General features: G+C 37.8%; 1 protein-coding gene across 1 annotated transcript in view; it reads right to left on the bottom strand.

Annotated features, from left to right (window-relative positions):
* Window positions 1-4,177: 4,177 nt before the first annotated feature.
* Window positions 4,178-21,005, bottom strand: part of PTN (pleiotrophin) — a 69,440-nt gene continuing 52,612 nt past the window's right edge. The window contains exon 5 of the mRNA XM_072328610.1: window positions 4,178-10,269. Within this exon, the coding sequence (XP_072184711.1) occupies window positions 10,217-10,269 (53 nt within the window). The 3' untranslated portion in view covers window positions 4,178-10,216. The remainder of the gene's footprint in view (window positions 10,270-21,005) is intronic.

Raw genomic sequence — 21,005 nt, 5'->3', positions numbered from 1 at the left:
ATAGTAACGGCTGTTAAATTATTGTTGTCATTGCTTCTTTTACTAACACAGATGTGTATTTGTGGTTTTAAGGTTAGAGTGTTTTCTATCTCTCCATCTACTTCAGGGACTTGTAGCATAAATCCTATAAAGCAGGAAGGTGGCTGTCTTTTCATTTTTTTGTTCCATTCATTTTTTTCCTCTCCATGTTTGTTCTTTTTTGTGCCATCTTATTGTGACCCTGTTATTAAGGTTGCAGAACTGAAATATGATATACTTGTCTTTTCCTTCTCATGTTGTTAGATAAAAGGGTGGCTTATTTAGGGAGCTTTCCTGATAAGACAGCAAGTAGCACTGATGATACACAGGCACAGCCCTAATTCAACTACTTGCAAAACAGTCTTTATCACAAGAGTATGTTTTGTCTTTGTGACACTCACTTGTGCAGGCAGCTTGTTGGATCCATGTCATCAAGGGAGGATAATGGCAAAGCAACCAGTTTTGTACTTCAGTTTAGTTGAGGACAAATGATTCTGGTCCTGTCCTTGCCTTTTTACGCTGGAAAGTGTCCTGTGGATTCAGTAGGACTATCTGTAGCACATAAAGCGCAGAACCATAAATTGTTACAGGACTGAGATTTTACATGGTTGAGGATATTTATTCGCTATATCATGAATGTCAGGACTCCAAGCTGGAAATTAGCAGCTTCACATTCAGAGCATATCCAAAATCAAGTCTTGAATTCAACACAAACCTTTTTAATATCTTACCTCAAGATGAAAGAAGGAATCCCTGGCTTTTCTTTCAGCCTATTCAATCCCCTGACAGGTAACTCTGTTTTGGAAACAGGGTCCTTATGCAACTTCGTATGGGCCCTTTTTCATTTTCTATCTCTGGCATGCATACCTAGTTTGTTGAAAGAGGGAAGGACAAAAGGCATACAGTTATAGAGATAGGAGGAAAAGCAGAGATAAACATGGGAAAGAAAGATAGAAAGAGTTATAAAATATACATTTATAAAAGAAAGAAGGTGCAAGATAAAAATTGGGAGGATGGAAAAAAAGCAAATTTGAGACACAGAGAGAAGGGAAGAAAGAAAAAAAAAGGAAGAAAGAAAAAGAGGAAGAAAGTCCAATTGGAACGAGATAACCAGTGTTATTTCTCTTTGTCTGCTACCTTAAGTGCTGTGAAAAGAAAGTGCAAGTGGGTCCATTTCTTCAGGCTGGAGATTCCCTTTGCATCCCCACACAGCTGCCTCATTGGAATGAAGCCCAAAGCACACCTCGAAGTGGCACCAACCACACCTGAGTTTTGCTGAGCCCCATAAGCACCTGTGGTGCTACTAATTAATAACAGCAATACAAGAACTAATGTAGTAAAAAAGCCAGACATTAACAAATGAAAAAGAACTTTATGTTTAATATAGAATTACATGGGTGCAGAAGTCTTCAATTATCAGTAACAGGCTTCTGAAGTTGTACAACAGGGTTAAAAATATATTTATAAAATCAGCATGTATTTGAAAATGCCATAGTATGCAAATTAATTATCACTGTTATGGAAAGATCTTTTCACTCTCCTCCAACTCCAGCATACTGCTTTTCTCTTTTACTCTCTCTCTAGAGCCCCCATTAACACTTAATAACTACTATATAGCTATCAATGAACTGAAAGTGTTTATTAGTATATACTTTCTTGTTTTATTATTTATTTGAGAGGGAAAGTAAGTGGTCTTGAGAAGCATTATCTATTAAACAGGACCAAAAAAAATTGTTATTGACCTTTTCAGATCCAAGCTACCATTTTTTGCTCCTGGGGTAGGAATGGAAGGAAGCAGAAAATTAAAAGAACTACAGTGCAACTAATAAGAAGAGACAGAATAAGTGAAAACAAAAATATTCTTTGCCAATGGAGACAATAGTTTCCATGGTGATTGTATAGCAATAAGACCATCTATAACTCCAGAGCTATTTTTTGGCATTGTATAAGAGACTGTGTGTGTGCATATACATATTTGTGTGCATTCTTGCATGAAAAAGTGTACATGCATGTGCACATGTATATTTGTAATTTATGTAAAATCTTGTTTGGGAACAGGTCACACATAGTAGACTTTTTAAAGAAAACATAAATTAGAAAATGAGAATTCATAACAGATTTGTGTTTCACTATTAGACTAAAGAGTTCTGTATTTTGTTAGGATTTTTCTCATGATGATGAGTATAGGCTAATGGGTAAGATAATCTGAGAGAAGAAATCTGCAAAGGTGGCTTCGCTTATCGCCATGAAAGAGGACAAAGGGAAAGAGATGAATTAAGCTGTGGGAAAGCTCCATCTTGAACGTGAACAATTTATTGCTCAAAATCTCCATTCTGTGCAAAAATCAGATGCTGTTCTGTCATTTAAAAGACAATGGATGAACTATGTCTATGTGTGTGTATGTGTGAATATTATGCATTCAAGTTTTAATCACAGTTCTACCTTGTATAGCATCAGAGGGATGACAAATTGAAAACTTATTACTTCAGCTGTAGTAGCACATAAGTTGAACTGTTTTACAACTCTCAAAGAGGCTTCCACTCTGCCAGTGGTACTTTTAAAGGGACATCTCCTCCCACTCACCGCTGATGCTCCTCCTTGCATCCATAGAACCACTTCATGAACCACCACTCCCAGAAGTTTGGGACACAGAGTGGTAGCACCACTACATGTCCTCTACATGAAATCTTTTCCATTCATGTACCCCAAACATAATAAAAATAGGCTATATTAAGACAGAGATGGCCTTCTAAGACCCACCAGAAGCAACAAAGGCAACCCACCAGAAAACAGCTGACTCAAAAGCTCTTTGCAAAACTTGTTTAAGGCTTAGTAGGTATTTAGGTAGGAAGGACAGGAGAATTCGGAGACCTGTGTATTCTGTGTGATGGAGCTCTGGAAAGCTGAGGAAGACTTGAGATAGTCTTCAAGCAGCTCTGACTTAGTGACAAGATCCAGATAGCTCTCAATTAAGAAAAAGAGCATCATAAAACTATTATTATTTACTAACCTAAAAACATAACTAATTCCTAAGTAGAATATGAAAAGGGAATACATATTTTCCTTTTGTAATTAAACAACTCAGCCTTCTGAGGGTGACGGAGCACTGGAACGGGCTGCCCAGGGGGGTGGTGGAATCTGCTTCTCTGGAGATATTCAAGACCCGCCTGGATGCCTACCTGTGTGACGTGGTGTAGGGAGCCTGCTTTGGCAGGGGGGTTGGACTCGATGATCTCTAGAGGTCCCTTCCAACCCCTACAATTCTGTGATTCTGTGATTCTTTCCAAAGGTAGGGTTTATGTTGTTGAGTCCATTAATGATTTGAAGAATGCTTTATCAGTTTTGGTATCTTATAACAGCCTACTTTCCCCCAAACAATTTCTGAAGATTGTGTAAATCTCCATGCTTGTAAGTGCTATGGAGCATCTCCCTCTTTTGACAGTGAGTGACAGAAAGCTTTATAAGGAAAATTTTGTTCTTTTGAAATTTTAACTAATGCTTCAGCACATCAATAAAAAACAGCAAGAGATATGGAAAAGAAATGAGATTTAGGGAAAAACAAACAAACTAACAAAACAAACAAACAAACAACAAGGATAATGAAAGGCCAACAAAATAAAAGAAATTAGCACACAGTGAACATTACCTGAGTTTCCTCATCACTTTTTGTAGTCCATTAATATAATTTAATATCTTTGCTCTACTCCTGAGGCTTAATCATCATTCACTAAATGTACAGTCATTAAAGTCACTGTTAAACAGCTGAGCACAACAAGGCTGAGAACAGTTTTTCCACCACTTATCTGGTAGAATAATTATAAAATAAAAGATTCCAAACTCCTTATACATGTAACCCATCATTGTGCCTATGTTATACCAAATGAAACAACTATACTGAAAAAAATTCATTTATAGAAATGGTACCTCACATGAGTTGGGGGCAGACAGCTTTCAGTACTCCCAAAACAAAGAGATATTTTCTGCTAGAACTGGTTGCAGGCAGATTTCTTCCTATAGATTTGAACTCTTTCTGAATTAACAGAAATGACGAGTGTTTCAGGGCCCAGCAACACAGAGGCAGACCACTAATAATATTAGGAATTTAGAAACTTCAAAAGTCCAAAGACCACAGTTGCAGCAACCAAATGATGACACCGTGTTTCTGTGTATTAGTTTATTTAATTTTTTATCGCCACTAAGAGCAAGTAAATTATGTTGATACAATTGGTAAACATATACATTCGCTAGAACCTCCCACAATCCCACAGAGCTAAAGGAAACATTAAGGATATTACAGGATTAATGCTTTCATTCTATAATATGGATATATGGCTTTCATACAAGTTTTAAAAAATTGAAAAGGTAACACACTACTAGCTTACAAAATCAATATACAAACTGGAAAAAAAATAAAAGAAAAAAAGAAAAAGAACAGCATAAAGAACATAATCCATGAGAAGATATATAGAACTGGTTTAATAGATATATACAGTATTAGAAATACATTGAACATGATACTCAGGCTTTGTTTTTTTGACTTTCATTTCTTCTCTTACTTAGCACCTAAACCACAGGTATCAAGATGACTTCTGTTTTATTTATTTATTTTTAATTATTTTTTTTTTCATTTCTTTATTTTTTTCCTCACTTTCTCTTTTCAAAGAAAAAGCCTTTTTCTTCTTGGGTTTCTATGTTCACACTTAATCAGTTCTTCCACTTTGAAGCTTTGAATAAAGCCCTTCCATGTACTTACTGTGACAGAAGAGAATGTCACTTTGATACTAAGTCCTATTGGCCAGTTTGTTGGTGGGTGTTTGCATTTTCCTTGGGCACAGCTATCCTTAAAATAATATGCTGGGGAAGAGAAGAAACCTGACTCTCCAGCCTATTACTATGCTTTTATTTTAAAAACAAAAACTGAACACAGGCCAAAAGTTCTCTCACTTCTGCTTTAGCTTTAAAACATGGCAGCACTAGTTGTGAGTCACATTTTGAGTTATGGATGCACTTTATTAATACACTTTTGCTTCAACATACATGGATCTCCATACCTATTCAATATATATGAGCATATATTTGAAGATGGTGTGTTTGACTAACATCCTGCTGAGGTGGTTCCTAGCTCCAAGTAGCAGTGGTAGTAGCCTGCATCTGCTGCAAGTCCCTTCAGTGACCACTGCAGTCTCTGGACTACCAAAGCCACTTTCTTCGGCTGTAATAACCTAGATGAGCTATATAATTATAATATAGGAAGTGTAATGAATCACCCATTGAGAATAGTTAGATAGTGTCTGGTTGCCAAGTAGATTAGGCTGAGGGAATTCAAACAGTGTAATTAATTAAATGAAGTTGGCTAGGGGTGAGACAGCACTGCAGAGGCTATTCATTTTCCTAGCTTTACATCACAGTATTCAATAGTAAAGCTTTTGTATGGTCTTTAACTTTGAACGACTTTCCAAAATAGGAACACTTGGAGAGTCTCTGTTTTGTTTCATCAGAAAAATCACACACTGGACTCATGCTTTCAGTTTCATTGTGATTTCAGATATGTACTTATTTTTAACAACTTATGACATCAAGATGCTCCACATTTAAATGGAAAACTGCAGAAATTATAGAGGGCTTGCACAGACCTACCAATGTGATGAAAGAGAATATAGCTGAGTTCTCATGTTTTCCCTGAAATATCTCATTTCTGCTCAGGTCAGAGTGATGGGGCCACAAGGCAGAAGAGTGGCAGAAGGGGAACATCAGAAAAATTATTACACCTCATTGTTTAGATTTAATCCAAAAGTACATGCACATTTCTGTTGCTATGAAAAACACTACCTAGACCTTCTCCAAGATAAATTATCCATGGATTATAATGGGGTCCTTCCACACTCTAATTTGCTCAGACAGCACTCCCTATACATGAAGATCTATGCACAATGTTTCTTCGTTTAAACCAAAAGGTATAAGAGAATGCATTAGGAAATGATCCAACTTCTTGCTCTGATTATGTGGCTTAGTGGCTCTTCTGTTTGAGAGTAGCCATTCTTTAATCACTCTCTCTACTCTTCACTGTATGTGATGCATTTCTTTTCCACAAGAAGCCTCACTCAGGTGGGGCTATGACAGAGCAAGCCACCCCCCCAACAGATAGAGAGAACTGATTCTCTCATTCTTATATTTCTTTGTTCACTGTCATCTTCTGATGACATATATTCACTATTTATTTTTAGTGTTAGAAGATCACAATAAGAGGTATCTGACGGCAGGGCTTGCTGGGACTGTTTTACAACTAGTCAGCAAGTAGTGGAGAATATATCCTTTAGCATTAGGAAGGATCAAAAATGTCTGCAGAGGTTAGGTGGGAGGTAGATTCCCTTAGCAAACCTGTTGGAAAACCTACTAAGACTATCAAAATTAGGGATGAGTGGTGGAGCTCAACAAATCTGTCCCCATACAGGAGAGAATATAGTCAGAATTTTGCATAGGTTGCTCTCCTAGAGAGTTTTAAAAGATTGAATAAGAGATGTCTACCTCATTCGCATGCTTCCCCTTAGCATGAGAATCTGGGAGATGTAAAAGATTATTGTGTCATATCAGAATGGTGTACCTGAACAATATTTAGCTTTGAAAAATCAGGAGTTTTACATTGTTTATGTTGTTGCTGAACAATTTCAATAGCAAATGAGTACAAAAAATATATTCATGCCTAGGAAGAAAGAACAGATTCCTAGACTGAAGGAAAGCCAGACTGCCTCCTTATGGATGCCTTCTTTTGAGGATGGAGCGGGAATCCTCCATATTTTCAGTAACATACTATAGTCACCTAGTTTTCATTAAGGCACAAATAAAGCAAAGCCGAAAAGCAAATGTGACACCAAGTAATCCTGCCTTCTCTAATCACCTAGAAGCAAGAAAAAGAAGTTTGCGTAAAAAGCTTCTGATGGTATTTCCTTCTTGACATTGGTCCTGTGAACAATGCTACATTGTCTGTTGATATGTTTTATAATTATTACTCCTGTATTTCTGCTTATTTTTCTCCTTTGAAAAAACAGTACAAGAAGTAGTATAATTAGAAGATGAGAACCAGAAATTAGTATTTACCTGAATGTACAGCAAATGTCTTCCCCTCCTGGGGCCTTACCCTAAGACATAATTTATGCTATAGTCTTGCTGCACTTAATAGTCTGTGAAATATGCCAAGCTGACAAGCAATGATTCTCTTTCAATAGTGGCAATTCTGCCAGGAGACGTGCCGAAGTGTTAAAATGCTCCAATCCTCAAATACTGATTTAAATCAAGATAGAGACAGGCCTAATTGCTTGGAAGCATGGCTCAGCTTACATAGAGGAAATAGTGGGAGTTATACTCAAACTACCCTAAATTTAAACTTGCTGAAATCCAGAGACTGGATGCAGAATCACCCTTTTCTGATGTTCTGCAACTCACCTCTCTTTTCTGAGCACTTAGATCTCTCAGAAAAAGGCTGCCATTTGAGTAAAGTATGATATACACATGTTAACAATAAGATGCAAATATAGCCCCAGATGTGTGTGGTTGAGAGGTACAGAGGAAGTCTTCCTATTCCACACCCTTTGCTCACAGGACTGTTGTACTTTCTGCTGGTCCTAGCATGATATTTTCTTTGTTTGATTGTTTGATTTCTGTAAACTCTCTCAATGGAGGCCATACACTACCATTGTAAGAATGGGAATTTTACTGACCTCCTTCAAAAACTGTCTGGAATGTTTCTTTTGCAATCCAGATGGACAGTTGATTGTAAGGAACAAAAGGTGATGGAGGAAGCACAGAGAATTTGTTTTCTTTTTACTCATAAAAGTAGAAAACAGAAGTCATATCTACAGTTTGCTAATGGAGAGTCATACTGTAAGTCTCAGCTTCAATCCCAAATCCTGCCAGTTCCCTGTGAAATGTGGACTAGATTAGCTCACGTAAGAAAATGGTGCAACAGTGTCTACACTCAAAGTTGAACCACTTCAAGTTAACTGATGCAGCATTTAGACAGACAAACCTTTGGTGAGTGAAAAAGTTTCTTCCTCCCTTTGTCATCAATCAGATCTACCAATTCATTAGTTCAAGTCTGAGGCATAAGCATAGGCAGACCTGATCAGATCATAAAATAAAACAAAACAAAATAAAAAACAAAATGGGAAAAAAAAAATAGCACCCAGCATCACCCAAATAAATGCCTTTGTGAATTGCAACTTGTCATTTTGGGTTTGGTCATTGCACATCCACCATATCTGGAACATTAATTATAGCACTGTCTCAGGTATGTCTAATAGTATAGTCAAAATAACAAGGACATCAACAAAGACTGCAAAACACACCCAAGTAGTCTGAGAAATACTTGTGACTAGTCTACCTTGAGCTACGTGCAGCCTGGCTTCAGAAAGGTTTGGGAATGTCTACAGAAGGACTTGCCTCACTGTAAATTCAGATCAGCTATAGTCCCCAAGTGAGAGAATAAAAGAGGACAAGCTCTGCTTTTTTTCATTTTTATTTTCTGCTTAGAAAAGGGAAGTGAAACGATAGATAGACCAGTAAAAGATTTCTATAAGCTAATTCCAAAAGAGCATTGTAATTTACCCAGATGATTGCACCCTGTTGCAGCTTCACTAAAGTCAATGAGGATCTGCAGGAGCAAAAGGGAAACTGTGGGAGACTTCCTGTTGACCAGGCAAGGCCTGGGTGAAGCTTACTTCTTGCTTACCAAATTTTTATAATTTTTAAATGGTGTTTTTTAAAAGAATTTGAGGGCTGAAATGCCATAGGTTTCTTCTAATATATCAGGTCTAAATGTTGTTTGGCTTGTAAAACGATCTTTTACCTGAGGATATACCAAGTCACTGCAAGATCTTTTTTCTCCTTTGTGACTTTTCTGAGGACTCATTATCATTTGAAATATGTAAAATCAAACAAACAGAAAAAACAACAGGTTTTATATTTTCTTTTTTTTTCCCTTTTTGAGTTACAAACAAAAATGAAGTTAAAAGAAAAATCTACCTTTATGGCTAAGATTTTCCAAGGTGTTTTTACTTATTTAAAAACAGAAGAAAGCAAAAGGTACCATCTTGACATTTCACTTCTGCTTTACTAATAGACAAATAAAACTAAAAATAATTTCATTCCTATTTGTTTCAAGTCTCATAAAGTGTCCCTTTTTGGTCAGAAATATGAGCCATCTTAGAGTTTCCAAACTGAATTGTTCTGTTACTTCCCATAGGCATAATTTCTATTTTCAACCAGCTATAGTTAAAATCAACAGGAAGATTCCCACTAATACAAAAGAGAGTTGGGTCAGGCAGAATAGCAACAATTTCAATTAGATTTTTATGAAAAAGATATTCTCCATTCTGGGGAAAAAAAGGAAAAAAAAAAAAAAAAAAAGAGCTTTTGTAAATAAAACAGATGACATTGTCTGACATTGTCATTCACCAATGTCAGCATAGTAAAAGAAAAAAAAGAGTTTTTGCTATCCTTCTACCAAGATATTTTTGTAGAAAATCTCTTTTCTACAAAATCCTAAAAATTGAGGACCCTGCTATATCAAACCACTGAACAGTTTTTACTGCCAGGAACCAAGATACGAATGCTACTGCTTTTCACACAGACTAGTTTGGAATGAACATTCACCACATACAGAAAAAAATTCTTTGCCTGCAAATGCTCAACAAAATGTCCGCATCCTCTCCTTAAACAAATAACTTCATTCAGTTATCCAGATGTTACAAATTAAAAACAATATTTGTTTGTTGTTTCAGACATACAGTCCTAATGCAGGAGTCCAACCAGACTCCTGTATCCACATAGGGTACCACTGGGTTCAGCAGGGCTCTACACAGGTTCAGATTCTGCTTGCATGGAGTAGTTACAAGGCTGAGACCTACAGCAAGACTTGAGAAAAAAATATTTTAAAAACTTCTACACTGTTCAATATGCAATAGAATTTTCTAAATGAGTTTGGAGTCCTTTATCACAGGCCTCTAAAAATTGTTGTTAGGGTTATACATCAAAAATACTAAAGTAAATAAAAAAGGATATTTTTTGTCTGTGTTTGCTTGTTTGCTTCTATTGTACCATTAAGCTATAAATAATTTTAGGATAGAATGCCTAGGTATAAATGAAACTGTTAACCGATCGTGTTTGCTGATGTCCCTTTCTCACATTGCCCAAGTCAGCTCCATTAATCCAGCATCTTCTCTTGTTTCTTGCCTTCCTTTTTCTTCTTCTTGGATTCTGTCAAGACAATAACCACAAACAGTCAGCATCTAAAAGTCCCTGTAATAAACTTCATCCAATATCCCTGAAAGTTCCCCTTTATTTCTCTATACACATAAGAACAGATTTTGTTTCCTGAGCAGGGAAAGGGAAACTGAATGAAATGAATATAAAATGAACAGCTGAGAAGATAGAGAGGATGGGAACGGGGTGCACATCTAATTCAGTCCCTTCCTATCTGAACACCGACCCTATTTGGCATGCAGAGCATTGTGTCAGGAACTTGTTCCAAAAACAAGAAAGCAGCAAGTGGCTCCTGCAGAAACCAGGTCATGGCTCAGCAGAGAGCTGGAATAAAGCTCTGCACACACTACCCACACACATACCCCTCCCTCGCTTCCTTTCTATTTCATTGTTTATCTTTGGCTTTCTCTGAATATGAAAGCAACTCCAGAGCATGGTGAGAGAACTCACTAGTTTCTTTAGTTTCTCCATTGCCAGCCCTTCCCCATTTGTTTGGTACAAACACCTATGCACTCTTGATAGGCAGCAGAAGTTTGGCGTGATCTGTCCAGCTGGTTAGTACCAATAGGATTGGGAAGGGAAGAGAGTGCATTTGCTGCTATAACTAATGTGTGCTGTGTAAGGGAATGATGTGAAGATACAAGCGAAGGTATTGCACCACCAGCTATCCACAGTAACTTCCACCACAGTAAGAGTTAATGCTGTGTTCTGTAGGGAGAAGAAATCAACTAGGAGGCCTAAAAAATGAATAAGAAATTAAGTGGATCAGATACTTTCGTCCCACTTATAATCTTGTAATGGGGCAGTTAACAACTCTAAGAGAATGAATAAATCCTCTGAATATCACTGTGAAATGTAGAAAAACGAGTACTATAAAGAGATGGAAACTGGATTTCTGTGAATTAGATGTCTGCAAACAGTGTGCAGTAGACTCATGTTTGCCTTAACATGGGTTTCACTGATAGACACTTGCCTCCTTTGAATTATGCCTTTGTTCCTTCCTTCTCAGAGGAAAAAAGAAAAAGAAAGTCCATCTCAGGTGAAGAGGTAAAGTAACATCCATCACCCTGAATGAAAAAGTAAGTACTTGGTCTTTAAGGAGGTCTTCTTTGTGAATATGATTAATTTCTCCTTACCTGGTTCATGTAACATGGACAGTCAAATAGCCATCAACTCTGGTAAAACTAATTTATTTCATTAAAGCCAAGGAAGCTTTTTTGATATCCTTCCGATATGAATAAGGCTAAAATACCTTAGAACAAGAAGTAATTGTTTTCAGTTTGAAAATGTGAAAATTGTTTTTTTTTATTGCTATTATTATTTCTCTGACTGTTTATGTGAGCGTACGTGTATACATGCCTGCAGCCTGGAGCCATTCACAGAACCTGGTGTTATTTTACAAACTATCATTACAAAATGCCATTTTTCATTAAGTTAGTACAGAATTTGCACTTGGCTGAAGCTTCCTTTTTCCCCTACTACTTTTCTGTCTCCCCTTCTAATCTCTTTTACTCAAGTCTTTATCTAAATTTTCCATTATATCACTGATCCTCCTGGATTGTGCACTGGATTGGCCTCTCTTTCTCTCTTCCTTTTCTTTTTCGAGAAAGAAACATTTTATCAATGCAGTATTTTATCGAGACAAGCACTTGGATTTGTAAAATCTATTCAAACTGCATTCACCTATATTCACAAAAAGAGATGTACTGACTACTAAGAGTACACTGCCAAAGAAAATAATATGTGCAGCTCACTATTGGGATGATGTCACTTATTAGCAGGAGAAGGTTTTATTCAGCTGTCGTTATGTGATCATATCAGATCCCTGCCTCAAAGACTATATCTTGCACTCGACTTAAGGTCCCAGACAGATGTCTGTATCTGCTTCTCAGTGAAAGGGAGAAGCTAAACTCACCCCGCTGTCCACCTTGTGATAATCAATCTGCATATCACCCAAACTGCCAAATTCATCTACTTACATAGGGAAGTGTTTCTGCTTGATGTTTTGGGATAACAAAATGCTCCCACCTGGGAGGTAATTCCTCTCACATTGAAAGTACTCACACTGCCAGAGCTTAATCTTTCAGACAGTTAAGCTGTATTGATGCAAAGCACACTTACTTCATGAAACAACCTCAGAGTTGTGGCAATATAAAAAAAGAAAACAACTCAAATATTTCCCAGTCCTTAAGCTTGTTTAAAAACTATACCCTATACATCAGTACCCATATATTTATGTATCAAAATGTTGTTGTTCATACTGTCTTGAACAATTCTGCTCACAGCACCCTCCACCTGCTTTAACTGCATTCAAGCTATAGGCAACAGTACGTAACTGCAGAAAGTTGCTTTAAGACATATTTTGTTCATGTTTTCTCACTGCTCAGATCTACGCTAACATTTGTGTCACTTAGAGTTTAATTGTCCTCGTGTTTGTTCACCCTAGACTGATGTCTCAACTTTTATATGCTTTAAAGTCACCTCACAAGCCACACTGGGATCTATGTTACCCTGATCACTTCGCCAGTATTTCTCTTTCCAAGGTAGCCAGCCACTCTGTACTGAAAGGGTCAGCATGCCAGCAGTGCCAACCCTGACAACATGCTTGGAAGCCCTGAGCAGTTCAGAGTTCAGTGCCAGTTTCCTCAAAGCTCAAAAGTCCCATACTCCTGCTATAGACATCTACCAGGTAATGGGGGAAAGATCCCCAAGATACACCACTACCAATAATCCAATTCAGATTCCTACTCCATAAAAGAAAATTACCTAAATTAACTTCACCTTAGCATAAGTTGAATGCAAGACCACCTCAGGTATTTCATTTCAGATTTTTCAATATGATCACTGCCTGCTGTCAGAATCTTCAGTAACTCTCAAGCTATGTACATTGAAAATAGACTTTATGATAGGAAGGCCAAAATGCCACTTTCTACATCTTACTGACACCACAAGGCAGTTCAGTTTCAATGATTCAGGGCTGAGGCAGAAGGAAGCAAGAAAAGGAACACAGTGAACAAAGCCTACCTTGAGCAAAACACTACCATCTGCTAGAACCCTGGGTCAATACCAGCCTCCTTCACCTCACCGACCTAGTTAAAGCAAAATCTGTAAAGACAGAGCTATGACTCTGTGCAATGGCTATGTATTAGCTACAGAAAATGTATTTGCTGCAGACAGGTGTTACTAAGAATATACAGTCACTGAAATGAGGTGATCAAAACTGATGAAACCTAGGTTCATACCAGAGCATACTAAATATTTTATCTGAATTCTAATTTTAATCTGAATCTACACACTGTATTAACTGCTTCAAAAGTTCGATACGTTTAGTACTGAGTCAGACATTTACTGGAGGTGCCTTTATGAGCTACCTCTAGGGAATTAAGGATGCAACAGAGGAGGGAACAAGGCAGAAAGCAGGAAGGACACAGATAGCTGTTTTCCTGTTGCACAGAGTGTACTATGCGATATTGCCCCAGCCAAACTATCCTTGCACCTCTGGCATGGCTTAGCACACAACCACACTGAAGAAAGCAACAGTTAGCTATGACCCATCCAGGCTTCCTGCACATGAAGGAAATTTTTAGCTTTAGCTTTACAACCCCTATATATTCCTGCAGCAAAACAAAAGGACCAGGAGAGTGAGCTATGCATAGTCCAGAATATTAATGAGAATTGTAAAAACCATCCTCAATTTTTGTGTCTGTTTTATTGCATGTACTTTCTGGTGTCCCTCCGCCTTCTCTCTTATCTCACAGTAAGAGAGCTTTTGCACAGCTGGAGGCTAGAATCTTGGACCTGGGCAAATGCAAAGAGCAAATTCAGAATACTTGTCTGTTCCTGCAGAGAGCAGCAATCAAGTACTGCACAGATATCTAGCACCCCCAGAACTCAGAGCACTTCTAGTGAGATAAAAACACCCACGTAGCATAGTACAAATAGCCCTGCAAGAGCCAGCTGTGTTGATGCACACACATTTGATTTTGTAATCATTCAGCAATGTGAACAGCCTTATTTTTAAGAACTGTTCATAGGATTAAAAGCTGCATTGTCACGGGCCCAAATCTGCATGAAGATTAAGAACAAAAATGCAGCAAATTTAAGGTGAGGACTTTACTGAGTAAACAAATTAATCTGATAAGCAATTTGAAATGGCAGCAATTCTCCTTAAATAATTGTCTTCATTCTGAAGCTTCATTCTTACTACGCCTGCAGAAAAGGAAAGTAATTATATTGAACAGAAGCCACGTACGATGTGAAGCCACTATTAATGAATAAGGTACAAAAAGTAAGTAATTGCATTTTAATGGGAGTCACGCACAGAAAGCCAGGACTTGCATGTATTTATTTTCCTTTGTTGTGAAGAAGGTAAAAATTCACTCATGGATTGCTGAACTTTTCCTATACACAAGATCAAACAGTGCCCCCAGAAGTTGTAAAAGCCCATCCAAAATTTCAAAAGCAGTTAGAGCAAAGCATTTCAGCACCACATGTTTGGGACATGGGAATTAGTGCTCTGTCCCACTTGGTACAAGGAAGACAGGTTTCCTAAAGGGCTCTCCCTCTCACACTGGGACATGTATCTCAGAGCACTTGATTGCTGTGGTGGTGGTCATTGGGTATGGGGCAGTTCTCAACTATGACAAAACCAAGGATTCTGTCCCTTGGTAAAAATGAAAAATAAAAAAACCCACAATACAGGGACCACTGTACAGGGCTTCACCCTGCTCCATAGGAACAGAAGCAGTAGTACCTCATGGTTTCCATGATTACAGGTGCAAATCTGCTGATTCTGAAATACCACTTAAACGTGGTATTTCTTCTACTGCTATAGAAAAGAGAAGCATTTACTTACTCCAAATCAGTTTAAGTAAAAACAAACAAAAAAACAAACATTCAAAAACCTAAGATAGCAATTTTGTTCCAAAATAAATTCTTCTTAAGAGGCTCTTTGAACATAACAGAGTTGTACTGGATAGAAGCAAAAGCAATACTCCTCTAACTAAAACACCACTGAAGGTAACTCTCCAATGAATTAATGACCTTGATGTATTTTTACTTTGTTAATGTATTACAACTGACAATATCCCCTGCACATAAGCTCTGCATTGTTTAATCACTTCCTCTTCTTGACTATAAGTGTTGCTCAGCTTCTCCAAGCAGGTTTTGTTCTGATTCTCACTTTCTCGACTTACATTCAGGATATCCTTGTATTTGTTCCCAGCTGAACGCAGCATGGACCTAATTCAAACTGAAAGGCGAAGCTGCAGACACATGACAGAAGGATAGTGTATGATGTGTTATCTATAGGGGAACAGCTAGATTCATGCTCATTACAAACAATATATCCAAAAAAGATATGGCCAAAAGAGTCATTTGTGGAAAATAGATCTCTAATTTTCTCATTTTCTTTTAGTCCAAATCACATGCATCAAAGCCATGAAATGATTCAGAAGACTGTTACTGCTAAACTTTTCAAGCAATGTCTATTTTGCACTTGGAGCATGCTGAAGAGGTCTGTCTAACTGGAAGATGGTTTCCAGAAGTGGGTCACTTTGTTCTTCTGTTTGCTTCTTCTTATCATCTGGTATATTCACTTTGCTGATTTAGGGAAAGGACATTCTTACTGTTCTTTGTCATGTTCTACAATCAGCACAAGAGAGACCCCATCTCGGCTGGCTCTTCAGCTGTCTGTCTCAGTGGTACACAAGATCCATCTTAATACCCATGAGACAGGTGCAGGAATAGAGTGATACATTCAGAGTTTACTCTCTGCATTCACATGTCTGCTGAAGACTGCTGAAAAGAAAACGTAGTAATAAGCTCTTTGGAGTTTTGCATTTCCCTACATCCACAGAGAATTAAAATGCTACATTGAGGCAGTTTGTACGTCAAACTGAGAGCAGCAAACTGCTATTTAGCAGAAAATTATTTGCTATGTACCATGAATAGAAACCTCATTTTATGTAGTGGGCTTTTGAAAAGCAGACATGCACATTTCTCAGTGTGCTCAGTGCATCTGCCCCAGCCTAGTCTACCCTTAGGGCAAAGGCTACAGATTTTGCTTTGGCCAGTGTTCCATGCAGAGGAGTCGCCTACAAAACTTTTGCAGTAAGTCCAGCGGATATAGAGAAGGTGATGTGGAAAATGAGATGGAGGAAGAAAGAAGGAAAATAAAACTTGAAAGGAAAGGAAGTGAAGAACTAGAAAAGGAGAGGACAAAAAGGAAGGAACAGAGCTCTCTCTCTGTTTCACTGCTGGGAACAGTAATGAGTGTAAACATTTGCTGATGGAATATCTTTTATCACAGTAAGTCCCACAGCTTCAGGCATTTCCACAGCTCAAGAGCAGTGACTAATGCCAAGGAGGCTGGCCTGCTCCTCCAAGCCAGGAAAGTGAGACAATGAGCATGTAAGAGAATTGGCACACAGGGCTATTTAAACTTTCTCCCCCAAAGGTCTGTATTAAATACTAAAAGAAACTCCTGCAGGCACAAGAGGGTTAAACAGGAACATTTATCACATTCATTTTTTCATCTTGAGTGATAACACAGAAAAAAAGCATCTGGAATACAAACCAGAAGGTCAGAAAACATGGAGGTCCAGGTTTCCCATGAAATTTCCCTGTGTTCTTCTTTTCAAAATCACCTGTTAAATCTGAAGAACAACTAAAAATTGAAAAATATTTCTTTAAAAATATCTTTATCTTTCTCCCTCTCCTTCATGCATTTACTGCTCCCTGGAATCAGGGATGTGTGAATCAGAATGAGAGTACAACTGGGTGAAATGCTCAAATTATTTGTCCAAAAACTCATTTTCCAAAGGTACAAAAACATTCTTGAGAGATGCTACAGGAGAAAGCTTTCAAGAAGCATAAGGAAGGAAACTGAACCAAAAAAAAAAAAACCAACAAACAAGCCACCTCCATTTGAAGACACCAGAATTTTATTTGCTTAGGCCTGCAATGGCAGCTTATTAGCAGCTTGAGGCTGATCCATGCCACAGCCACCATTCTGTTCTGTTTTTCTTATATGACTTACTCTTGTTCCCACTTAAATTAATGAGACAAATCTTATTTCCTCATATTACAGTAGCAAGAAGCCAAGACACAGAATGTATCTCAGAGACTCACAGAGTTCTCTTTGAATTTTACTTCATCTTGAAATAACAAGCCTCATCCTCAGACTAAGGGAAATACTACCAAGAATTTAGTATCCAGTCTCACCCCTCTGGACCACCATTTCTCCTCTTGGTTTTCACATTTCTCAGCCCCATGAGACATAAATTATTCATGGTAAAACTGCCTCTCACAATGCAGTCCTTAGTACAATGGCACCCTTTTTCAATTGGGCCTCTGGGCACTCATGCAATACAAATAATCATGATGATAGCAACAATAATAACAGTCAGTCATGCTGTTCCCGCTGGGCATCCACTGCCAGTGTCTGTCCCACAGAGCTCAGATCACTGTACTTCACTGCAAGCTCCTGCTCAGTGCCAGGGAACACTCCTGAATAAGGCTGCCTCATGCCTTCATAAGAAAAGGGAAACTTTCCAATTTACCTTTCAGGTTTTTGTTTAACTATAGCAGCTGTTGCCTAATATGAGAAAATCCCTCATTTTTATATCTAATTAGTTTAAGTAGATCCTATTATTCTGCCTCCTGTAATACTAATTATTACGCTAGCTGCATGCCTGCATGATTAATGAGATACATTAAAGATGGGGAGTTCTGCAACCTTCAGAGGGAGATACAAGAAAAGAATGATGCCAAAACAGGATACATCAGCATCTTTCAAGTTAAACAAAATCACAGTCCTAACAAATCATTTGTTCTCCCCTTATGCTTCCTCCAGCTACTCTTCAGAAGAAGGCTTTTTTTTTTTTTTTGCTACTCAAAGGCAAACATGAGGGAGGGCACCATGAAAAAAGCAGATTGCCCACCCTGTAAAACAAAGTGGGTCACAAGCAGTCAGTCCTTTTTTTTCAGCGCTGCGCCCAGTTTGTCTGAGCAACAAGTAGCTGCATATCAGGTGAGCAGTTCATTCAGAAATTGTCACTGTGAGCTCCTTGCAACAACCAACAGCCAAGTCATTCTGCCAAAGTGCAGACAGTCTGCCCTGGCAATGCTGCTAGTCAGATGTCCTCTCTGCAGGTAGGAATCAAAGCTGTAGTGCCCAGAAACCACATGTTGCATTCTGTTTCTGGCAGCGAAGTTGGTACAGAAATATATCTGCTCATTAACAAAAGCCCAGCTCTGTGTTTTGACAGCAAGCTCCCCTAAGAAGACACATAGTAAGTTAATATCAAATACTGTCATAAATCTACTGAGATAACACCAAAATGAGACCTGACTCAAATATGGTAGTTCAGACACCCTGAAGTAAATTGTCACATTCAGATAACTGCAGACTGGGGAAAAAAGGGAGCAATTGCTGCTAGTAAGAACATGCAGCCAGGAGTTAACAGTTCCTAATTGAGCATGTGCACCTGCTATTGTAACTGTATGACCCTGAAAAATCATTTAACCTTTCTGACTTTCAATAATCATTATTGTTTACATTGTAATTCCTCATCTCTGTAGGGTTACCTTTTCATTTTCTGGAAATTCTTCCCATAAAGTTTCCTAGATAGAAGAAGTAATGTAGTACAGATTATTTATGTTGCTATTAACTCTTAGATAAAGCTCTTCAAACAATGGGAAATTAGCAAAAGCACTGTAGGAGCTCATAACACCACCAAACACAGGCAATGCTCTGATGTATTACTAGAGTTCAGTGCTACACCTGATCTTCATTACAGAAAAGACATTGAAGCCATTGTAATGTATTGCAAGTCTTGCCTTCTTCTGAACAGTGTTTAAAAACACGGGTACTGGATATCATGGTCTCTAGATGACACTCCATTTATTAAAGACAACTGTTGCATAAGCAGTATTAATGTTTGCCAGCTCTAGTAAAATTGTTTTCCTAAGTGTCCAGGTAAACTACTTTTCCTATTCAGTTTTATCTTGATCAAAGTTATAAATAGTTCAAAGTACAGGAATTATGGGGAGAGAGAGAGACAGAACAATAAGAATGACAGAAAGCCTGAGTGAAAAAAAGAAAGAAAGCTGACCAGGCTACCCAGAAGAGTAAAAATAAATTCCTCCTCTCAGCAGTAAACCAAAATGTTTCCTGAATCCTGACAATATCCCATTCTTTTCCTCTCTGGCTGGCTGGAACCTAAACAATCAACAGTCATGTTTGGGTGGCCGTGAAGTAGGCCAGATGGAGTTTGTCAGATGTGATTTCTACTCTTCTGTGCAAGCTGGCCATCAGAGCAGCTGCTCAACAAAAGTTCCTGATTCTTTTGCATCCATCAAGATAGTTTAGAGAGAACTTGAACATCCCTGGCACTTCAGACACTGATTAGAATATGCAGTTGTATGTATTAGAGGAGATGTGTCTGCTTCTGCCAAAATCCTGTGATAAAAATTATTGTTTCATCCTTTCCAGTCTTTGTGACAGGCCTACTCATAACTTCATTTGTGTACTAAATAAACAAACCCTGGTGTCTGGGATATCACTGTCACAGCACTGACAATCTCTCTGTCAAAACTGATATCCTTCAGGAATGTACACCAGTTTTCACTATTTCAGTGCAGCAGCCCAAGACCAAGCTATTGTCATCCAATCCAAGAGTATCTCATCAAAACTATGGGGGAAAAAAAATAAAAAAAAAAATAAGAGCTCATTAGAAATCCAGATAAAATTCAAATTCCTAATTCATCATCTGCTCTCCCTCTTGAAATCAGTATTAGAGGTTCTCTAATAATTCTCCTCTGGCAAGCAGTGATTTCTAAGACTACAGTCCCTTCTTAGAGTCAGCTGTTCAGAAGAAAAACACAGAGACAGAGGAATTGCTAATAAGAAAAACATACAAAAGTTTAAAGGAAAAAATATCCAGGAAGTAAGGTTATTTTCCAAACTTCAAAAGATTCAAAAAGCTTTTAAGGCTTTTCCATGAATGCTGGCTAATGATAAACCCATGAGAATTCTTAGATCACCATTTTATCAGTAATTCTAATGCTAATGAGGATATCCTAGCTTAATTTAGCAGAAGTCTTGCTGCAGACCAAGGAAGTTCCTCAAAAAAAAACAAACATGACATACTTTTGTCAGTGAATCTGACAAACGACAACCCTGCAGATTTTTCTGTATGTATATATATATTTTTCTGTTAAACATCCCTCAGACTCCCTGAAAACAGCGCTCAACTTCTAAAGTAGTTTGGTGGAAGGAGAGAAAAACAGGATTTATGCTACCAGCATAGCTTTGCTACACTCATGAGCTGAAAAGCAACAACAGGGCAACATTTATGGATGATATCAATCTATTTGTGCTATTTTCAAAGAGTGGTGAAGGTGAGGAAGAACTTCAGATACACTATGAAAATGTGCCAGGTGAAATCTGAGACATGGTGCTGTGTTGGACAAGGCTAGAAGGAAAAACATCTGACTTACATTCATTCTTGGGTTATGAACTAATTGTATTAATTCATTTAATTAATATATATATATGTATATATATATATTCAGGGCCTATTGTGTAGGTCTCAGATAAAGATATCTGTTCCACATGCAAGCTGTGAACAGAAGAAAAACATTTTAGATTACTTAATGATTAAGACTGTGAAAAATAAAAAGAAGTGTTATAATGCTGTTTTCTTTTTCAGCACAAATCTGTAGAG

The sequence above is a fragment of the Excalfactoria chinensis genome, chromosome 1 (assembly GCF_039878825.1).
Source record: "Excalfactoria chinensis isolate bCotChi1 chromosome 1, bCotChi1.hap2, whole genome shotgun sequence".
Classification (NCBI taxonomy): Eukaryota; Metazoa; Chordata; class Aves; order Galliformes; family Phasianidae; genus Excalfactoria; species Excalfactoria chinensis.
This window is presented reverse-complemented; position numbering and strand designations above follow the sequence as displayed.